This window comes from Neopelma chrysocephalum, unplaced genomic scaffold, assembly GCF_003984885.1.
Source record: "Neopelma chrysocephalum unplaced genomic scaffold, ASM398488v2 Primary Assembly neopelma1_43, whole genome shotgun sequence".
Classification (NCBI taxonomy): Eukaryota; Metazoa; Chordata; class Aves; order Passeriformes; family Pipridae; genus Neopelma; species Neopelma chrysocephalum.
The window spans coordinates 14,574,347-14,594,931 of NW_020897702.1; the positions used below are offsets into that span (position 1 = coordinate 14,574,347).

The following is a 20,585-nucleotide window of genomic DNA, read 5'->3' on the forward strand; positions in this document are numbered from 1 at the left end:
GGGACTGGAGCATCTCTCTTACAAGGAATAGATGAGGGAGCTGGAGCTGTTCAGCCCCAAGAAGAGATGACTGAGAGTGGACCTCATCAATGTCTATAAGTATCTGAAGAGAGGGGGTCACGAGGATGGAGCCAAGGCTCTTCTTGGTGCCAAGCCATAGGAGAAGAGGCAACAGGCAGAAACTGATGCACAGGAAGTTCCAGTTGAATACGAGAAGAACGTCTTTACTGTGAGGGTCACTGTGCATTGGAGTAGATTGCCCAGAGAGATTGTGGAGTCTCCTCACTGGAGATACTTAAGAACCTTCTGGATGAAATCCTGTGCCATGCGTTCTACGATGACCCTGCTTGTGCAGGGAGGTTGGACCAGATGACCTTCTGTGCCCTTTTAACCTTATCCATTCTGTGATTCATGCTCATGTGCATGGACTGGAGCTCAGCCACCTCTACACTTTAATTGTTCACAGCAAAGAACAGTTTCTGGGCCCCAAATAAATTCTACAGCTGTTTTCTGAACCCTCTCCAATTATCCAGTCTTCTATCCAAAGCATGGATCAGACAACACAATTCCACCAGCAGTCTCCTAAATGACACGTGGCGTTAATGCCACCTACATATTTTTGAATTAAATCCTTCTACTAGCAGGCACTCAGGATAATGAAGATTTACACAGTACACTGTCTTATCTTGATTCAACCTAGTAGCTACTGCTTATTTCTCAAGGCTTGATTTAAAAAGCTGTTAAACTTAATTACATTCTGGTGATAGAAGAAATCTGTGTGGGTTTACCAAGCAGTGCATGAGCTAGAGCTCCGTTAACAATAAGTCATTGGATTTGAGTGATTTTGTGTTTCCTTCAATATATTCCCAATTATAGTAAAAATCCCTGGTTTAACTTGAAGGTTTAACATTACAGCTATATCTGCTGCATGTGTCAAATTATGATCCAGAAACACTGGAGACTGTTGAAAAGTTGCTCTAATTTAGCTATGAAACAGGACAAAAACAAGGGAAAGGGAGCACAGGCACTTGGGCACATGCCAGCAGCCTCAGATTAACTGCACTTCACCCAAGCTGCCTGATACTGCCTTGAACAATTAAAACATGGCAGCTGGGCTAAAATTCATTTGGACTCCCCTTAGAATGAAAAAAGCAATTAAAAACTATCATGTCAACATGGGTTTGTCCAGGCTGAGGGCTCTCTCAGACAAACTCTGGCAAATACTGTTGCGTCACTTTCATATATGTCACCTCTAAGATCTATCATGCCCCGGGCAGGAGGTTACCCCCTCTGTAACACATACAGTGCCCCGGGCAGGAAGTTACCACCTCCATAACATCTGCCACGCCCTGGCAGGAGGTTAGGAGCTCTCTAGAGGGGAAGCTTTAATCTCTCTTCAGCTCTGCCAGTCCACAATCCAGGATCCAGTAGAGGTACATTTATGTTGGATGACTAGACTAAACCCCGGCTACTGCCAAGCTCTTAGAGACAGAGCCTTAAGGCTGCAAACATATTTACTACAAGCCAGCAGGCACGAGGTAGATTTTTGCACCACCTGCATGGGAATCGGCATTTATGCTTCTGCCTTCGCTAGTGTGTACTCAGCAAGTCAATGTTACCTGCCAACACGACACTGACAGTCTATGGAGCAGATGGGAGCTAAATGTATTTCTTCCCATCCTCTGCATGATGTCATGACTGTAGGAGCATGCATTGCCACCTAAAACATTCCCTTATTCAGCCACTTTGTAATGACATGCTAGAATGCATAGACCTTGAACTAGGTACTAAATCCACACCTCCTGATTGAAGGTCCTTAAGGAATACAATAAATTGAGACATGGTATGATAGGTTTTCTTCAGCTCTCAAATAAAACCTCTAGCTCTCTGTACCTCTAAATCCTGGTCAGTCTGCCTCCAGCCAGATCTTTTAAGATGTAAAGTTACCAAGCCCTGCACTGCTGTGTTGCTGTGCACATCTCAAAAGCCTCCTGGTATTCTTTGGAGAGAAATGGGATGCACCAACATCACATGTCTGTATCACAGTCCCAGGTCAGATTTTTAATTAGATTTTTCTGTTAAGTTGTACCATTACCTCAGCCATCAATCAACTAAATGAGTTTGGTTACATGTTGAAGGCTCTGCTCTGGAAACGTCTATGGTTGTGGTCTCCTTTGCTTGCTTGTTTGTCTCAGTATTGTATAACTACATATTTTCTCTATAAGAGAGTCAGTTCAAACGAAACAGGAAGACCTACCACACTGTGGCTAGAAGAGAATCAGGACTTGGATGGAGAAAGGCCTAACTGCAAGCCACATCTACCCTCAGAGCACAGAAATGTTGTCCATGCCTCACCTCCTCTTCCAGTTTGATGACCTTGGCTTGCGCATTGTTTAGGGCCTGGTCAAGGATTTCAATGTGCCTCCGCTGGTCCTCATTGGCAGAACGCACAGCTGCCAGCTCCATCTCCAACTTTTCCTTCTCCTTCAAGTGCTCTTTGTCTGAAAGAAAGACAAGAACAAGAGCCACTCCATAAGGACAGCTCACAGGCCCAAGATCATATACCAGAGGTAAGCTGCCACCTTCCTAGAAAAGCAAAAATTATGTGAAGCAGCAGCGAGTAGGGCCATTACAATACAGAGCTGAGACATAGCGGCAAGGAGCTTCTACTGCCAGGGCTCAGCCCCTCAGTGCCCACCCCTACATGACAACCAGTAGCAGAGACGAGTGGCAGCTTGGGCTTCATCTGCACTAGCAGAGCTTGTGGACATGAGCACCGCCTCACAGCTTTCCATTCTGCTGAACTGCTAGCACGTTGCCCAGCAAAATTTTAGCTTGCACCAACTACTCCTTTCCCATACAACACCCAAGCCCTGCCTGAGAATAGCCTACATCAAGGGCTGCTTGTAGCTGTCAGCTTGGATGCTGCTGCCCTTCTGCAATGGGCAAGAAACCTCAGATCCACGGATGTGGGTTGTGCTGTGCCTGGTCCTTTTTATTTGCAAAGACAGAGATCACGACATACAGAAAATGTGAAAAAGCCAAATAATAAACACCAATCTGTGCTGGACAGCCTGAAAATGTAAAGAGGGGAAAGCAATAAGGAAGAGTAAGATAGAAGGCATCTGTACAGGCTTTCTCTGGGCATGCAGAGAAATGGAGGCTGTGGGAGACATTTCAGCTCCACAGGGGCCTGGGGTAACTTTCCAGACCAGCATGACCTAAGGATCCAGTGATCAGCGTTCCTCTCCTACTAAACACCTTAACACATCACAAGCAAGACTAAACCTCTGTGCCGAAAAATCATCCCTTTTTTGGGTAAGAGTTAAAACTACGCTAAAAAAACACAACTGGCTAAATTCAGTCAGCTTTGCTCACATCATTTTCTTCAGCAACAAACTGCAGGCCCACCGTTGACTTTGCTGGCAAGTTGCCTGGGGAAATGCTTGGCTCCATCTGCTTCTGCCCTGACAGTCCTGAGAAGCCATTTCAGGGAACATGAGTGTCACAGGCCAATCACTGGATCCCCCATGTTAGAATGCAAACAGTTAATGACTGGAGCAAGCAGGGGATCAAGGTTTCATTCAGGGAAATATGAGATTTCAAAATCTGGCCTTCATTCTTAATGACAACAAAAATAGAGCACTTGGAAAGCCTCCAGGAAGGAAAATTTCCTCCAAAAATTAATTTGGCATCAATTAAACATTGTTTTGATTTTTGACTTTTAAAACACAGCATTACAGAATTTATTATTTTTTAACTGAAATGAAAAGTTTCTCCAAAAACACTGAAATGTGGAAAATCTGCCCTAAACATCTAGCCCATCCCACCCAAATGTGACCACTCAAGCTGGAAGCCCCAAGCAGGATCAGAAAATGTCACATGGCCAAAACCAGTCAATTTCAGACCTGAACTACCCCCAGCAAGGCCACATTCTTCCTTAATGTCAGGTGGGATGGGAAGAGATTTAATTTCCACACCATCAGTAGGTGTCTGTAGCAAGGGCAGATGTATATGAGCTGAGCCATGTGGAACAAGGCAAAAGCCACCCAGCCATCTTCCCATTTATCCTTAAAGGAGGAATTCAGCACCTCGTAACAATAAACCCTGGCAGCAACACCGGCATGCTGGTCACTGCAGAGCCCACAAGCAAAGCCCAGTAAGTGCTACGCACACCACGCCACTGACTGCCACCATGGGCTGTCTTGGTAAGACGTGGCCTTAATCTTCCCTTGTTGGCAAGGAATTTTATACTGCACATGCAGACCTCTTCCTTCAATGCAAATACATTTACTTCAATCGTATTGACCAGAAGAAACATTATTATCTATTGTACAAAAGTGTACATGTGGGCAAATTAACCAGGAGCTAATGTGAAGGTGAGAAAGCTGGAAGATGAATGCTATTTCAGCCCTATGGCACTTCACCATCTTGTGCTGGGACCATATGTGCTCTGCTCCAGATCTGAAACCCATATTTCATATTACAAATGGGGATAACACACAGCAAAACAGGACTTGGGATCTTCACTTTCAATTTCCTTTCAGGGAACTTGAAGAACTCAGCCTGCCCTGCAAGCTTTCTATCCCCCCAAAGGAGGAAAATAATGCTGTACACAAAATAACCACCACTAGAAAGTTGGCAAGAAAAATTTCCTGAACAGCTCCCAACACTTCTCCATGTCAGCTTCAGCCTGCAAAATGCTAGGGGTACATTTTATAAATGCGTTACTTGCATTAATTTTTAGTGAAGAAGGAACTTGGCTGAACATACCTTAAGTTCTCTTCAAGTGCATACAAGGTATCTTTAAAGTCTAAAAATACTGGTTTACTGCACTACCCTTGCATACACCATTTTAACTAAATGACTCCAGTTAATAACTGTTTCTATATTCTGGTAGGTCACTGCCACATCCCATTACAGAACAGGTCCCAAATGGCTTCTCTGCTGCAGTTCACAGTTGTAATCTCATAGTTTTCCACCCACTGCCTCTGCCTGTTGTACCTCCACACACTGTGGGCATCTATGTTCTGGCTGCGTAGAAGAAAGGAGATTAAGCAAGAATCTGCTTCAGTGCTTCTCGAGTAGGCTTTCTGAGTTGTCAAGCTGAGTAGGTACACCAAAAGTAGATAAGTACTGACCCTGCTTTGTAGCAGAAACATTAGATAAAAAGATACACTCAATCTGTGTCATCTCTTCCCTATACTCAGATGTGAACTCCAGCTTATTACACATTATATCCGAATATCAACTTATTTGACCAATCTAATGACCATCTCAATACATCCCAAGCTGCCTTTCTCCTTGCTGTGATGTTGTAGAGTGGTAACATGGACATACTTTAAAGACAGTCCTTGTTCATACAAAATAACCACTGTTGGCAGCAGAAAATATATCAAGTTATGGCAGCCAGAGAGTAATTGGGCTGCAGGAGATTTGCTGAAAACAGGACTGGCTCCCATACCACATGCCTTGTGGCACTTCTAATAATTTCTCTTACGTAGGTTTGCGTTTTCCAATGGTGGCTCTTCACTTAAGAGCTGCTAATTCCACAGATGCTTTCTGGTGACCGTGACATTCCTCAGTGAAACCTGAGGGACTTATTTAGCCTCTTGTCAGCCTTGCAACTCCTGACTAGTGCCAGGTCACCAGGTCCAGACATTGAGGTTTCCCTCCAGAGGAGCACCAAAGCCACTGTCTGCCAATCTGTCCACCTGTCCCTCTGCCCAAGCCTCACTCAGCTCTCTGTAGCTGTGGTTTGAAGCTGACTACGCTGGGACAAGGGAGGCCTGGAGCAGCAACACAGATTATTTCCTGATTATTTCCTGTCTTAATACCAAATGGCACTTAGTCTGTCCAAAACCCCACTTTAAAAAACATCTGTTGTGAGCATTTTCTTTGGCTGGATACATTCAATGGGAATATTTATTTGCCTAGGATATTTGGGACAGAGATAGATACACAAGTTCATAGCACATGAACTGAACATTCCCATGGAGCATGAAGCTCTATCAACACACTGCCAAAACTGTCCATGCACCCCCACTAACAGGTGAAGAGCCATGTGGATAGGCATAGACCTCAATCTGTCTCAGACACCCAAAAAAACAGACTCTCTGAAGATCCCTGCTCCCAGAGTCCAGAAATCCCACAAAACCACACAAAACTCTCAGATTTCACCAAAACATATTTTCCCATGATATGCTATATCATAAGCTTTCTCTCTGCCCTATACCCTTGAAACCATCCTCAATCTTCCTGTCCCTCCCTTCCCACAGAATCTCTCAGGCTCCTCCTTCCAGTCTCTTCTCTTGCCGGTATCGGCATATATGCCTTCATCAGTTGTTGCTTCATGTCTTTCCTTAAAATAAACTTTTTCCCTGACAAAACATCACATAATTATCAGGAAATTAATATGGTGTGAGTTCTCTCCTACCCCGATACAACAGTAGCATTTCTCTTAGGCACAAATGCCTAGCACTGAATATTTCCAGGCACGTGGCCTGGCTTCGCCTATTACTATTATAAAGAATAAGATTTTTTGGTCACCTCCAGTCTCCATCTCAGAGCTCACGACTGCTCTGCACTGTTGCATTGCTAATGGAGAGCTCTGTGAGGAACTGAGAAATGATCGTTGCACATCCTGCTTTGCCAGACTTGTTTTTCAGGGATTTTTTCCTATTACTGGAGTTTTACCACATAAAACTTTGTTTTCAGCATTACCAACCTCAAGAATTTTATCTTTCCTTCTTCAACTCATCATGAGAGTGGCTTAAAAATGATAACTTTTAGGAACCTGTCAATGTTGGAGTTTTCTTGTATAACTTGGGTTATACATAGGGACTAGAAATATGCTTTTGCTTCATAATGAAAATTAAGATTTGCATTTACATACCTGTCTTAATAAGGTGTGACCCTTAGGAAAAAAAACCAAAAAAATCAGTTTCATGACAAATTTTTTTCTCTTCTAAAAATGGCTATTTTAATCTCAGTAGACAAGTGTACACATGGCAGACAAAACTCAGTTTTCCGACTCTCAGTTTTCTGCCAGTGTATCCCACTAAAAGATATGAGGAGGGTACAAACTGTGCTTGTGAAAACCCCCATCTTGGCAGTGAGGTGCAACCCAACCTCAGTCATGGTCTCCCCCTGGGGAAGACTCACAATCATCAGCATATAAATGTAGTCAGCAACAGAGGACTTCAAGCAAAACCTTTTAGGGACTCTCAGAAGGGTGTTTTAGGCAGACACCCTGGTATCATCTCTGTGAGTGTCCCAGCAGCCCACAGAACATAACTGAAGAGAACCTGCTTTACACATGCCCATTTTTCTATTCTCGGAAGCACTCTGCATTGCATTGCTAACATTTAGCTCTCTGGCCTAGCCAGGAGACACTCCAAGCATCCAGACTGTCTTATGTGATAGGATCTGGAGAGCTATATTTATTTGTAAGCTGTGAATTGATTGCAGTAATACGCTGAGCACACAGCACAAAGTTTCACTGCTATTTATTTACCAGCAGAAGCACAGAGCATGTTTATGTACTGGAAAGTAACTCAAATTGAGTCCATCTTGGAGATTTAACTCCCCCTTGTAGCCAACAGTATATAGCAACACTACCAGGCTGTCTCTATATGAAGAGAGAAGATCCCAGTCTCCAATTTCCGCTCTGCAGTTTATCCCATTTGAACTCTTCCCAAGGATGACAAGACTTACACAGTAATGCTACTTCCTTAACAAATCATCCCCTTGGATTCACAGCAGTATCTACACATCCTTATGCCATCTGCTAATATGGCAAAGCTAACATGTCATGGAAAAGATCACCAGATTCTCTTCTGGTTTGTACACACATGCACCAAATGATCAGCTGTGCTGGCATCATTGCTGCCGGTGGGAGCCAGGAGAAGGCTTTCCAACACTTGGAGCAGCTGGTGGACATTGCAAGGCTGGTGGTGAAGCATTTTGACTAGTATCAAACACTGTACTGCTAATGGAGATGGATGTTCTGCACTGCAGTAGCGGCTCATCTTCCAAGGAAGCTCTTGGTGCGATAAATAAAACAGGTTTAGTTGTATGCAGCATTGAGCTTCAACAGGATTTAAGCTTACAAGATACTGCGCAGCTCTCAGGTGATCAAGCCCTTCTGGATGTGTGCTAAAGATGGTCAGGATACAAAAGAAGTCACACACTGCCACACAGCATCCAGCTGCTTGGGTTTTGGGTTGGATGATCTCACACACATCAGTGCATGGCAAGGAAATCTGCAGCACTGTGCCCAGTCATTATGGAAGCCTAAAATTTGTTGGAAACAGATGTTTTCATACAGTAGAAGCTGTAAAGTCTTTGTCTCTTCAGTCCTTTGTGAAAGGTATGGTCCAGCTCTGCTCTTTCTCTTGCTGGTTAAACCATGGCACTGCTAACTAGTCAGCAGAGGCTGCTCTGGGCTTTTCCCAGCCAAGAGAAGAATTTCGCTTCTCCTAGAAGCAAGCATCTCTAGAGATGACCCTGCAAGCAACACTTCACAATTTCAGATAAATATTTCTCAAAAATAAGCTGTGTTACCATTAACTCACACTGCTTGGTTCTGATGCTCAGAGAGAAAAAAACCCCTACCTACATAATCCAGTCTGCAGCTGAAATAAGAGTATGTGATGAATCAGCTGAGTAAAACCAAGCCACAAGCACAATAACAATTAATAGCTAAGTATTAGCTCCACTTCACCATGTGTATGCTTATATATACACACATATACATATATGTACCTTCCAAACAGATAGGCACAGTACTCACTCTGAGTGGCATAAAGGCCCTCTGTTGCCTTATCCTCGTGCCCATCGAAGTCTCTGCTAGCTAGCTGCCTATTGGCCGTCTCCAGTCGTTCTGCAGAAAACAGGAAATACTTTAAGTATAAATATATGTATATAAAATTGTAGGCCAACCAAGAAAATAAGATGCATGCCAGCAGAGCAATATAAATAGACTCTCTGAAGGAGGACATTAAAATGGAGGCTGACACATACATAAAATATGAAGCCTTTGACCTCTTCCATGAAGCTGTGTCATTCAGATTTACAGAAACTGGGGGAAAAGCCTCTGCCATTCACAGCTAAAATGTCCAGGCAGTTCATCTCTCACACTGTCCAATATGCAACGAGGCATCTGCAATCTGAATTAACCAGCTTTGCAAGGGGATGGGTGCTTTCCTGCAGTGAAGAGCTGCCTCTGGTGCCTCCTGAGGGAAGGCAGCCCCCACCCCATTGACGCCAACCCTTGGGGATGCCCACAGGACAGGAGGAGTATTTTGTAGCCAGGGATAATTTCCTGGGAAGTTTCCAGGGAAGATCCTGCCTTCAGATTCTTCCCTCCTCCAAAAAGACCATATGACGCATCCTGCACCATTGCAAAAAAGGTAAGTCAGTTTGCAGAGGGCATCTCACTGCACGAGCAGATACCAAAGTACCCCATCAGGAACCTGGATTGGCAACAACCATCCAACATACGCTCCACTTCCTTCCTCAAAAAGATACACCCTCAATATTATGTTTTTAATACAAAAAAGAGATGGCCTTTGATACTTGCCACTGGTCTGGGAAGGCACTGAACTTGGAGATTTATGGGTAGCACAGCATTGCTCTACATTGCAATTTGCTCTTCAGGTCATTAGATCTGGACACAACATTGTGACTGGTGGCCTTGCTCTCAAATCCATGTTTGCAAGTGCTGAACACAAAGGCACCATCAGGAACTGACTCTCATATTTTGCCAGGCTTTTTTGCCACTAGGGGGGTGACAGCAGTTTTGTCTTATGCCAAGGGGCAGGGCCTTATTTCTCATTACATTTATCTAAATAGTGTGTGAAGTCACTGTTTTAAAGCCTGCTGCTCTGGAGCTAGTAAGTGAAACATCATGTCAACCAGAGGAAAAAAAACACACAAGCAACTGTAACATACCACGGAGATCCCTGTTGAAGTCATGAAGTCTCCTAATTTCTCCTTCAAGTTTGTTTCTCATTGCTTTGTCCAGAGACTCCCTTTTAGTGGTGGTCTTGACCAAGCCCTCATAAGCTTCTGAAATCCTCTGAATCTCTATTTCAAACTGAAAAGAGAGAGAGGTCCTGTTAAAGCCCTGCAGGAATGTGTCCTGCCCCAAGGTTTGTCCAGCGTGTTTCGATGAGACGTGAGGGTATGGGCGATGCTCATGCCAAGTGTCACACCAGGCACCAACTCTACAAATGACCCATTTCCCTGGCAGAGGATGGTGTGAAGCCCCAATAATGCTGGAGGCTCCTGCAGTAGGGACCCCTGCAAATGCCCTGAGGGGCAGCTCACCATGCCACAACACCCCATTGGACTTGATGGAACTGTTTGGTTGCTTTTCCTCTATGACCGAGGTGGCTGCTTTAATGCCATCCAAGAGGAAAAACAAAGGAAACGGTGTATTTGTGTGGGCTGTATGCTCTCTGAGAAAGGGTTGTAGGAGGCAACATTTATTATTCTGCCAGGTCCCTGATACAAAACTTATCTCTAAGCTGTGTATGCCACTAGAAGTATGTTAAGCTCAGCTGTGACCTCATGTTAATTTTAAACTATTGTGGTTCATTCCTTCCATCCTTGACTGAAGACTGCGTTATACAAGAGGAAACTCTCTATAACAGACTGAACCAATTGTTTTGTTTTTTCAATCTTCCTAACTTCATCTCCTCTAAATCTGGCAAACTGCAGGCAGGGTATGCAGAGGAAGCCCTTAGCAGTGAACTTGCATCTTAAGACCTGAGCCAAAAAGGCTGTCAGGAGATTAGTTCTGGGCAGAGTTTTGCTGTCCAGCTTAATCCATCCAACTAATTTTTTTAATAAGATAATGTCATGTGAAGTGATACAGCTTTGGTAAAATCTTTGCTGCAGGAATGATCAACATTGATGTGGGAATCTGCTCCTGCATGCCTGGCCCTTGTGTTTGTGGAGAAAAGCTTGATAATGTGCACAGGCTGGAAACCACAAGATATATATAGCCTCCCACATACCTTTCTAAATCTGGCACTTTTTTGGCCTCTTGAGTCATGGCTGGGACAGATTCGTGATTTTTGAAGCCAGGGTGCAAGCTCACCTCCACTTGCTGTGGAGTTAGGTCCCTCTCATTAAGCTTTAGGTGTGATTTGCCAGGGATGCTGCAGCTGTCACCCCACTGTCTGCGTTGGAACCTGCAGCCAGACTCCTACCACAGCAAAGCAGACTTGCCAGCACAGCAGTGGGTTTCCACAGCCCAGCAGTCTGGCCCAACACTGCTGGTTACCACAAGGGCTCTGCTTGGCCCTTTATATGCTGTTATTTCCCAAAACACATCATCATGCAAGTCTCCTGCAGCCCCAAAGGCAAAAACTTACTGTACGAAAAGAAAGAACATCCGTCAGCACTGAATAAAATTAAAGGAGAGCAGAACAACAGCCACAAATTCTGTCGGTGTTTCTCAACAGCTCTGGGATTTCCTTCTCCTTCTTTTATGGAGAAAAAAAACAGTTCAGCCTCTTCTCTGCCTGGTAGCTCCTGGAGCTGACCCACTCAAACAACCCACACAAATGGCATGGGGAAGAGCCAGCCCAGCCTGGCAATTAAACTTCAGCAAGATAACACCTCTCAGAAAAAGGAAAGTAATACTTTGCTTTTGAAAAAAAAAAGCTCAAAATGAAATGTGCACAACTCCTCTTCCAACTCCTTTTAGGTAAGAAAACCAGTCAATTTGTCAAACAAGGATGAATTATCACCTTGCAGCTCTCTGCCAAAAAGTCTGTTCACACACAACTGAGAATATGACAAGCCTCAGGGCTGATCTGCTCGTCCAAATGCCCAGGGAGTCCTACAAGTCAAGTTGATTTTCTCTAATTTCTTCTATTCTATAATGAATAAAAGTGATGGGAGGGTGGTCGTACCTAGAATAAAACTGTTATGCACAAACAAGAATTACTCCTCCTGACCCTTCCACTTCCAATAAGAGGGAAGAGTTTTCACACCCAAAGTACGTAATTTAACTCAATCACATTTTCAGAGGTGATGTTCAGCTGAAACTGTGGGAACAGAGGAGCGCCTGCCCTGTCCTTGTGTTCAAACAACAGCATGGGAGGGATACCATGCGTTAAGGATTTGGTTTCCTGAAGAAAGAATGCACTTGAGTATGTGTTTCACTTTAATACTTCACTTACATTCCCCTAGAGTCAATGGGACTCAAGTCCATGCTCTGTTGACTGAAGTGAGACTTCAGCCCATGCTTGAATACCTTTCTGTTGGTGTCTGATGCAATCGCCTTGCAGTGCATCCAAGATAAAGAGAGAGTAATTTCCAAGAGTGAAAAAGAAAATTGGAATATTTATAGGGCATTGCACTCAAATACCTTTTACTGAACAACGCAGCTTTTGTAAAATTAATAGCTGGAATATTTCTTTTTGCCCGCAAAGGCCACAGGGAAATTAGCATTAAAGTCTTTGCAGATGTCTTCACAAATAGTTAACGTTGCTGCAAAAATTTTTCAACTAAGTTTAGGAAAGTTTGTGAATAAACTCAGCTCATCTTGTTGCAGAGGAGAAGGCAGAAAAGGCAGAAGCTACAAAACAAAGGGTCTTTTTTCTAACCTGTTTGACCAGATTGTCACAGATTTTTCCCCAAGCTGAGGCTGGGACATAGTCTCTCAGAGATGCCTCTTCTCCTGTGAAGGGTGTCTCCAAGAACACACTGATCTGCACACCATAGAAAAAAATTGAGCTCCTATTTAGGCTCCTAAATTCAGTGAGAAAAGACCTGCAGTCTAAGCTCCTTGGTGTGTAAGTGGTGGGAAAACAGAAATAAAGTAGCAGTGTAGGATCCTAAACAGATTATTTGGTCTGAACCCTTGGAACCCAAAGCCAGCAGACCTGGGGAGCATCTCTGCTTTGCCTTTAGTGAGTCTCAGTTTTAAGCAACTTCTACTTTTTTGATTGGACTCTTCATCTTCTCACCCGAGCACTCAAGATATTGCCCTTCTCCACTGAAAAAACCTGCATGCACACAGAAAAGAGGGTGCAGGATCTCTTAAAAAAGGGGTTTTGAGCAAAATCTTTACCAAATGGTCTTTCAGGTAAGGGGGCAGTGCTTTTAAAACCAGCATGTTCAAAGATGGATGTCTAATATCAGTTCTTGAAGACCCACAGAGCAGTCAGTGAAAGCCTCTAAGACAACGCAGTTAATGTATTTCCAAATAATGAGCCCATCGATGGCTGTTACACTTCCAAAGAGCGTAGAGGACCACACAAGCTTATTCTGGTGGACAAGACTGCTTGGGACAGATGTGCATGTGCTCTTGAAATGGTCCTCACTTGCAGCTCTAACACCTGTGCAGGCGGTGCAGGACCCAGCTGCAACAGGAGCAGACTCTGCCTGTGGGAGACTTCCAGGAAAAGCTTCAGTGAGACCAGCATGGAAGGATGGGAGGGGAAAATACCCAGTTGAGAGATATCTGATGGGTTGCCCTGTTTTGCCCTAAAGTCAAGTGAGCCCATAAGCCATAGGATTACAGTTCTGGGAAACCACTATGGAGAGGCAGTGCTTATAGATGGCCACTGGTGCATCCCCATTGCAGTGACACAACTATGAAGAACACCTTGGGGAACCCAAAGACATCAAGATGGTTGTTCTGCCCAGGCCCCATCCCCACCTCTCCACATACCTTCTGCAGCTTGTCTGCCTTCTCATAGTACCCCTCCAGCTCCTGACGCAGCACGTGGTTCTCCTCGGAGAGCATTTCTACCATCTGCTGTGCCCGCTCCACTATGGCAAAGGCGTCGGGTGTCAGCTGCTGGCCCGGTAGCGTCGGAGTCTGGGCAGCAGCAGGGGCCGGCAGCGAGGGCAAGGAGCCTGGGAGCAGAGGGCCTGCAGTGGCCTGCGAGGACATGGGGCTGTGCTGCTGGGCTGGCGGCGGTGGAAAGGGTGGCTGGCATTGTCGGCTGCAGGAAAGCACACATGGAGGAGGCGTTAGAGCCGCGCGCCCTCAAAATGCGTGCAGGAGCTTTCACCTAATGACTGCACAGTTTATTAATAGTGTTGTAACTGTGTGGTCATGATTACGGTCTTCAGTCATTCCTAAATACCAACAATCACAGCAGGGACTGGGTAAATTGTCTCCTTGCCTGCCCTTGACAGTGACGTACACATCTGGCATGAACAGATAAAGGAAGCACTGACTCTAAAACAGCATTTTTGCCTAGGTGCACAACCAATACTTCAGCAGCAGCCAGCCTCTTCCTGCCTCCCCTTGCCACAAATGCCACTGTTGAGAAGCATAAGCCGGCAGGCTTGAAGGAAACACATGGGATGCATTACTCACCCTTCAAACACCACTCCCTGCCTGGAGCAAGACCAGCTGATTGGCCAAGCTGCGAGGCAAAAGGAAGTGATGTGAGTGACGCAGTGTCCCTGAGTGGCTTTAGTAAGCGGCAAAGGGAAGGGCTGCTGGGGAGCTGCTGGAGCCACAGCCCTGGTCAATCACGGTGAGCCACAAAACCCGTCTTCCAGTGGGAGACCTCATTGTGTCGCTCCCTGACTAAGAGCATCCATCACTCACCGGGCTCATATCAGAGAAGAATAAGAAGTGAGCTGGTGGCAGATCAGCTTGTGACTAAGGATTGCTGATGGGGGAGGGCTCTTTAATCCACCAGAGTCACAATTTGCAATGCTGGGGCATAACCTAGGAGGATCTCTTAGCAGTGAGGGTAACCCTGCAGCTGGTGGCCAGGTGGAATGGGAGTCCCTCCCTTCTGTCCCACATGCCAGCCGTGTAAGCTCAAGAAGGGAGACGATCCCTATTTCAAAAGAAAAAATTTAGGCAGGGCACAGCTCAAAGCTTGTCTGCTCAAGCAGACATCTCCATCCATTGCACAGGCAGTCTCGGAGCCTCGGCCAGGGTAAGCAGCCCCACGCAGAATCTCACTGTGCACAGGCTGAGCCACTCCTCAGCCCAGAGGCCAAAGCTGTGAAATTTCTACAATGCACTGGTTTAAGAGACTCAACCCAGACCATGTGGGCCATTGGTGTCAGAGTCCAGTTTGGCTAGAAAATATGCTGCTGGACCCCACCTGAAGTCTGCAATCAAACACATTCTGGAGCTTGTATTTTAGCTTAACCATAAGCTATTACGCTGTAGATATCATTACCTTTATTTCTGTACCCTACACAAAGCACAAGACATACTGAACAGATGTATTTACCCCACCTGGCCTCAAAGATCCATGAATGCTATTTCTTTGACAGACAATTTTGTGCTCTATTAATACATAGTAATTATGGTTACTTGTCTTCAGCACCTACACAGCTTCTTGAAACAGGGCTTTCAAAACCTCTCAGTAACCCACCACTACCTTCAACTGCAGCAGAACAAGCTGAAAAGCGAAGGCAATTTTAAAGTCCTGCCCTAAAAGTGAATAGCGCTGCTCTACCAAACTTGTCTCCACCAAGACACGCAATGGCAAAGAAAGCCAGAAATTTAGTCTTCTGTCCAAACTAGAGTGAAAACAAACGGGGCTCTGCAGGCCCCCAGACACAACACACACACAGCCTCATGCTCCCATCCCAGCTTTGCCCAATGCATCACCTTGGCACTGAAAGGTATTGAAATGGAGTAAAGAGCGTACATGTGCACACTGCTAACCTGCCCAGAAGCACAGAGCAGTGTCCTTGGGAAGAAGATTCCATCCAAGCTTCATGCAGCCAGCATTGAGGAAGCCTGTGCTAAGCTCACTCTGGACTTGGGATGGCTTTTACTTGCACAGCATAGACATTCCCTAAGGCTGTGTCTCTCCTGGTAAATTAAACATCCATGGAGGCAGCTCAAGAGCACAGGAGAGGCCATTCCCCCTGGGCAGCTCCTAGGGCCAGAAGGGTTTGCTCTCAGCCCCAGGAATACCAGTTCTCTAGCAGAGGTGCAGGCTAATAACTAAGGAGCTACATGTCTACTAAAAGTGGATAAAACTTTCACAAAGACAGGAAGTCAAGGAGGTGCTGTATGACACTTCACAACAAAACACACAGAAATTCATAGAATCACAAAATGGTCTGGGTTGGAAGGCATCTTTAAAAATCGTCTAGTCCGACACCCCTGCCATAGGCTGGGGCACCTTTCACTAGAACAGGTTATTCTAAGCCCTATCCAACCTGGCACTGGACACTTCCCGTGCTGGGGCATCTACAACTTCTCTGGGCAAACTGTTCCTGTGCCTCATTACCCTCAGCATAAAAAATTTCTTCCTTTTATCTAAGGCAAATCTACCCTCTTTCAGTTTAGAACCATTGCCCTTTACCCTGTCACTATAGGCCTTGGTAGAAAGTCTCTCTCCAGCTTTCTTATAAGCCCCCTCTAAGTATTGGAAGGCTATAGTAAGATCTCCCTAGAGCCTTCTCTTCTCCAAGCTGAACAACCCAACTCTCACTCTGTCTTCATAGGAGAGGTGCTCCAGCCCTCTGATCATCTCTCTGCCCTCCTCTGGACCTGCTCCCATGGGTCCATCTTATGCTGGGGACTCCAGAGCTGGACGCAGTACTCCAGGTGTGGTCCCACGAGCGCAGAGGGGGAGAGTCGTCTCCTTCCAGTTACTAGTCATACCATGATACAACTGGCTTTCTGGGCTTTCTGGCTTTCAAGTGCACATTGCTGGCTCCTGTCTAATTTTGCATCCCCAAGTCCTTTGCAAGGTTGCTCTTTATCCCCTTGTTCCCGAGCCTACTGATGATGCGTCTTCTCTGCCCCAGATGGAGTTCCTTGCACTTGGCCTTGTTGAACTTCATGAGGTTCGCATAGGCCCACTTCTGAAGCCTCTCCTGGTCCCTCTGGATGGCATCTCTTCCCTCTAGCAATTCAACCGGCTGCAAAATGCCTTCCCCTTCAAGGCCGTAGTCCCAATGTACTTCCAGAGCTTCCAAACACCAGCAATGGATTAAGATACTGCTCCCTGCTCATCTCCTTTCGAAGTTTACTGCCTCTCCAGCCTCATCACTTCTGCCTGCTACTGAGACCTTGCAGCAGGATGCCCTGGGGGTCACACAGACCTGGAAGGCCTGTTTTACCTTCCTTAGACTAAATCATGTCTCCTGGCAGTGCCTGGTGACCTGAGGCCATGCCAGCCCAGTAAGCCCATGCAGCCTTGTGCCACCCTTCTCTGTAAATCACTAGGACAGCCCACCATAGCTCTCACACCATCCCCACAGTACTCCTTCTGGTGCTCCAGCATGTGAAGCATGGCAAGGGACATCGTGCCTGTTGTGGGACTTCCATATTTTTTTGCTCAAAAATCTGAACAGTAAATGACATCATGAGTGAGGGATGTCACTCACAATGCAAAAGATGCTCCACAAGCAAATGTGAATGCAACCAAGCACGCAGCACCTCCTCAACGCTGCTGACAGCCAGTCTGCGCTCACGCATTTTACCATAGCAATTAATCCAGATCAGCGTGAGTTTGTTTGTCTTTACCAAAAAAAAAGGACACAGTTGATTTTAACCAAGAAAAAGCTTGGCTGTTACACCCTACTAAGACACAGATTTGCTGCAGGTAAATATTTGCTCACTTCTTTATGGGAATAGCATAGACCAATAGAATTGAATTGAACTCTGAATCTAAAACAGTAGAGATATCAATTTTTCTTTTTCATTACAAAGCAGAGCAATCTTTGTTCATCGATACACCCTTTAGACCCTTGCAGGAGCTCCTCACACTGCACTTTTGGGAAATCTCAACCTTTCATCAATTTAACATTTTTTCATCACTTTAGTCTGTCTAGCTTTACACTACAGAGGAAGGAAAGATCCCAGGGATCTCCATTTTCTTGAACTGCAAATGACTTCTTGAGCTACTAAAGATTTACACCTTGTAGCAGCAGCCAGCCACCAAAGTCTCAGCAGCCACAGCCGGGATTCTCCAAAGTGTTTTCCAACTTGGAAACTGAACAGGTACAATCAACTTTATGCCTTTTGAAGCATGGCTGTTCAACATAATTAACATGTTTCTTACTTTCCTTTTACTTGTTTAATCTGTTTCAATTCAGTTCTGACTTAACCAACTGCAAAATCTCTGAGTATATATGCAATAAAATCAACACAACAATTCACATTAACAAATCAACATTTGTAAAAATAGGAGTGTTATAACATCAGCTTTGTTCCCATCCAACTTCTCATGTAAAGCTCCAAAGAAACGCAGCAATGAGGATTATCCTGAGCTACTTCGGGCTTAGTAAAGAATGACATTCTCAAAATGCTTCCACTGTATTTTAAATGTTGATCTTATTCGGCATTACAGCACATTAGAATCTTTCAGCCAAACACATTCTCATAAAAAATCATCCCTCTTAAAAGCATGAAACTGTGGAACATTATGAGTTTTGGATATCTCTGCAACACCTCAGCTACATTTATATTAAAAACATATTTTTTTGGTTGACATTATTATAGTAGGGCCCCTGAACGCTTCTGCAATGCAATGTAAAGAAGAAAAAAAGATAAGGAAACCAGCTTTTTGAAAAGGGAGCACAAGCAGGCAGTGAGGCTTTCAAGGGCTACTGTGCTGAGGTCACCAGGCTTTCTCTCCTTTCAGGAATGTATAGCTTGCAATATACATATAACAGCCTGCTACCTATAGCTTGCAATACAGCATCTTCAGCAAAATACTTCACCACGGACCTCACCTTCATAAGAAATTCCTCAGATTTTGGGGCCACCCAAGACCCCAAATTTAGGCATAGTCTTAATACACCTCTTATACTGGAAAACCCGGGAGCAAGAATGACCAACATAGAAGAATTTGGGGGGAATTTGTAGCTGTATGTAGGAATAAGAAACCCCAAAATGAAAACTAATTATAAAGTCCACTTGCTGCTGATGGTCAGGAAATCATAAATACAGAAGAGCTGTTGTTCAATAAAGCCAGGCAGTATTAGGAATAAAATGAAAATGCCTGTAAATATTCTGGAAAGGAAATCCACCTCTGCCCTGCTACAGGCACAGTGAAGCTCTCCTCTATGTAGGGAGGGAGAGGGGTCAGTGGAGAAAGGACTTTGTTTCCAACATACCACAGCATTTACATTCATAATTAAAATGCCCTCCTCTAACCTATTTAGCTCATCTTTCTCGGAATGCTCTTCCTTCCTTTGCCTCTAGGGCAGACTGGCCTATTTCATCTCTCAAAGACTCTCCCAAGGAACTTTATCTCCTAACATGCATCTACTGGGGATGCTCTGGCTGAGTCATCGAAGAGGCGTTTCTGGGGTGCAGTTTTCAGAAACTGCCTTAGGCTTTTACCTTACAATGCAAGTAAAGAAGTGTGTGAAAGGTGCTTATTCCTGCCCATTGACTGAGAGCATTCAGTCTGTATACCAACCTCAGATTCAGGTGTCTGCCTGACTTCACTATGACTTTTGCAGTCATGAAGCAGACTTCAAATGCTATTCTTTCTCACTGAGAATAACATAGAGGAAACAGTGTTATCACCATGCAGGAAAAAGACAGGATCCAGGGAAAGTCACTAAGCCCAGTCTGATGGTCATGGCGCAAGGAAACACAATTACAGACCCATCATTAAATGCTGCTACAACCCGAAATGGGATAACATTTGCCATAGCTCAGACATGGCCCTTATGGTATATTCTCTGGCTTATGGAACCAGCAATAGTTGCAGCACCTTGTAAACACAAAGGTTTATTTCAGAAACCATTTTGCAGACTTGGATTCACATCTCCTGAATTAACTGTTTTGTTAGTGACATTTGCTAGTGCTGGAAAGATTTGGCCCGGCTTCTTTGGGGCAATTACATAAAGACTTGCAGGGCAAAATGATCATCTGAAAAGACACGCTGTATTAAACACATCCTCCATAGTTAAGAGAGGAACAGGATACTGTATTTCCTCACAGAGATTCACATCCAGAACAGATCCTCTTTCTAAACCCAGCTGATTTTCAGCAAAAGAAAAGCTCTGCACAACTAGAGGAAGCAACTGGGATAATAACAGAGAAGGGTAAGGAGGAACGACATGAGCATCACCCAAGCTGTGGGAATAGCTTCATTTCTCTTTCCTTTATTTTAATGTAAGGCATATTAGACCAGGAGAGGACACAAAACAAAGCTCTTCTGCAGGGCTGCCAGCATCCACGTCAGCTGGAAGTGCAGCCTCCAACCCACGCTCATGCTTGGGCTATCCTTGCAGAGAAACACCAGCACAAGTCAGCTTGGGTGTGACATCCCTCGGCTCGGCCACGCTGCCAGCTCACCCGCCTGCCTGGGGTGTCTCAGGGAAGAAAGGGAGCTCCTTGTAGTCCTGTCAGCAGCCACAGACATGTGGTTGAATCAGTAAATATCAACAGGTTGTCTGAAAACAGCGGGAGTATGTGTGGGGGGGCTAAATACACAAATAACCAGAGAAACCGCAGACTATTCCAGCAGTTAAATATAGGCTTCTACATCCTGGCAGGGTGGAATTTTATGAGGCACATAAAGAAATGGGATGTATTTAAAAACAGCACAGATTTATTCTTTTCATTGATTCTGCATGCTGTCTTTTAAAATGCATGGATTAAA

The 20,585-nt window shown here is 44.9% G+C and overlaps 1 protein-coding gene across 1 annotated transcript in view; it reads right to left on the reverse strand.

Moving 5' to 3' along the window:
• AMOTL1 (angiomotin like 1) overlaps positions 1-20,585 on the reverse strand; it is a 52,457-nt gene that overhangs the window by 12,022 nt on the left and 19,850 nt on the right. Inside the window, exons 4-7 of the mRNA XM_027677397.1 lie at positions 13,694-13,970; positions 9,955-10,099; positions 8,795-8,884; positions 2,356-2,501 (exon numbers count right to left, since the gene is read on the reverse strand). Coding sequence (XP_027533198.1) covers positions 2,356-2,501; positions 8,795-8,884; positions 9,955-10,099; positions 13,694-13,970 — 658 coding nt within the window. The remainder of the gene's footprint in view (positions 1-2,355; positions 2,502-8,794; positions 8,885-9,954; positions 10,100-13,693; positions 13,971-20,585) is intronic.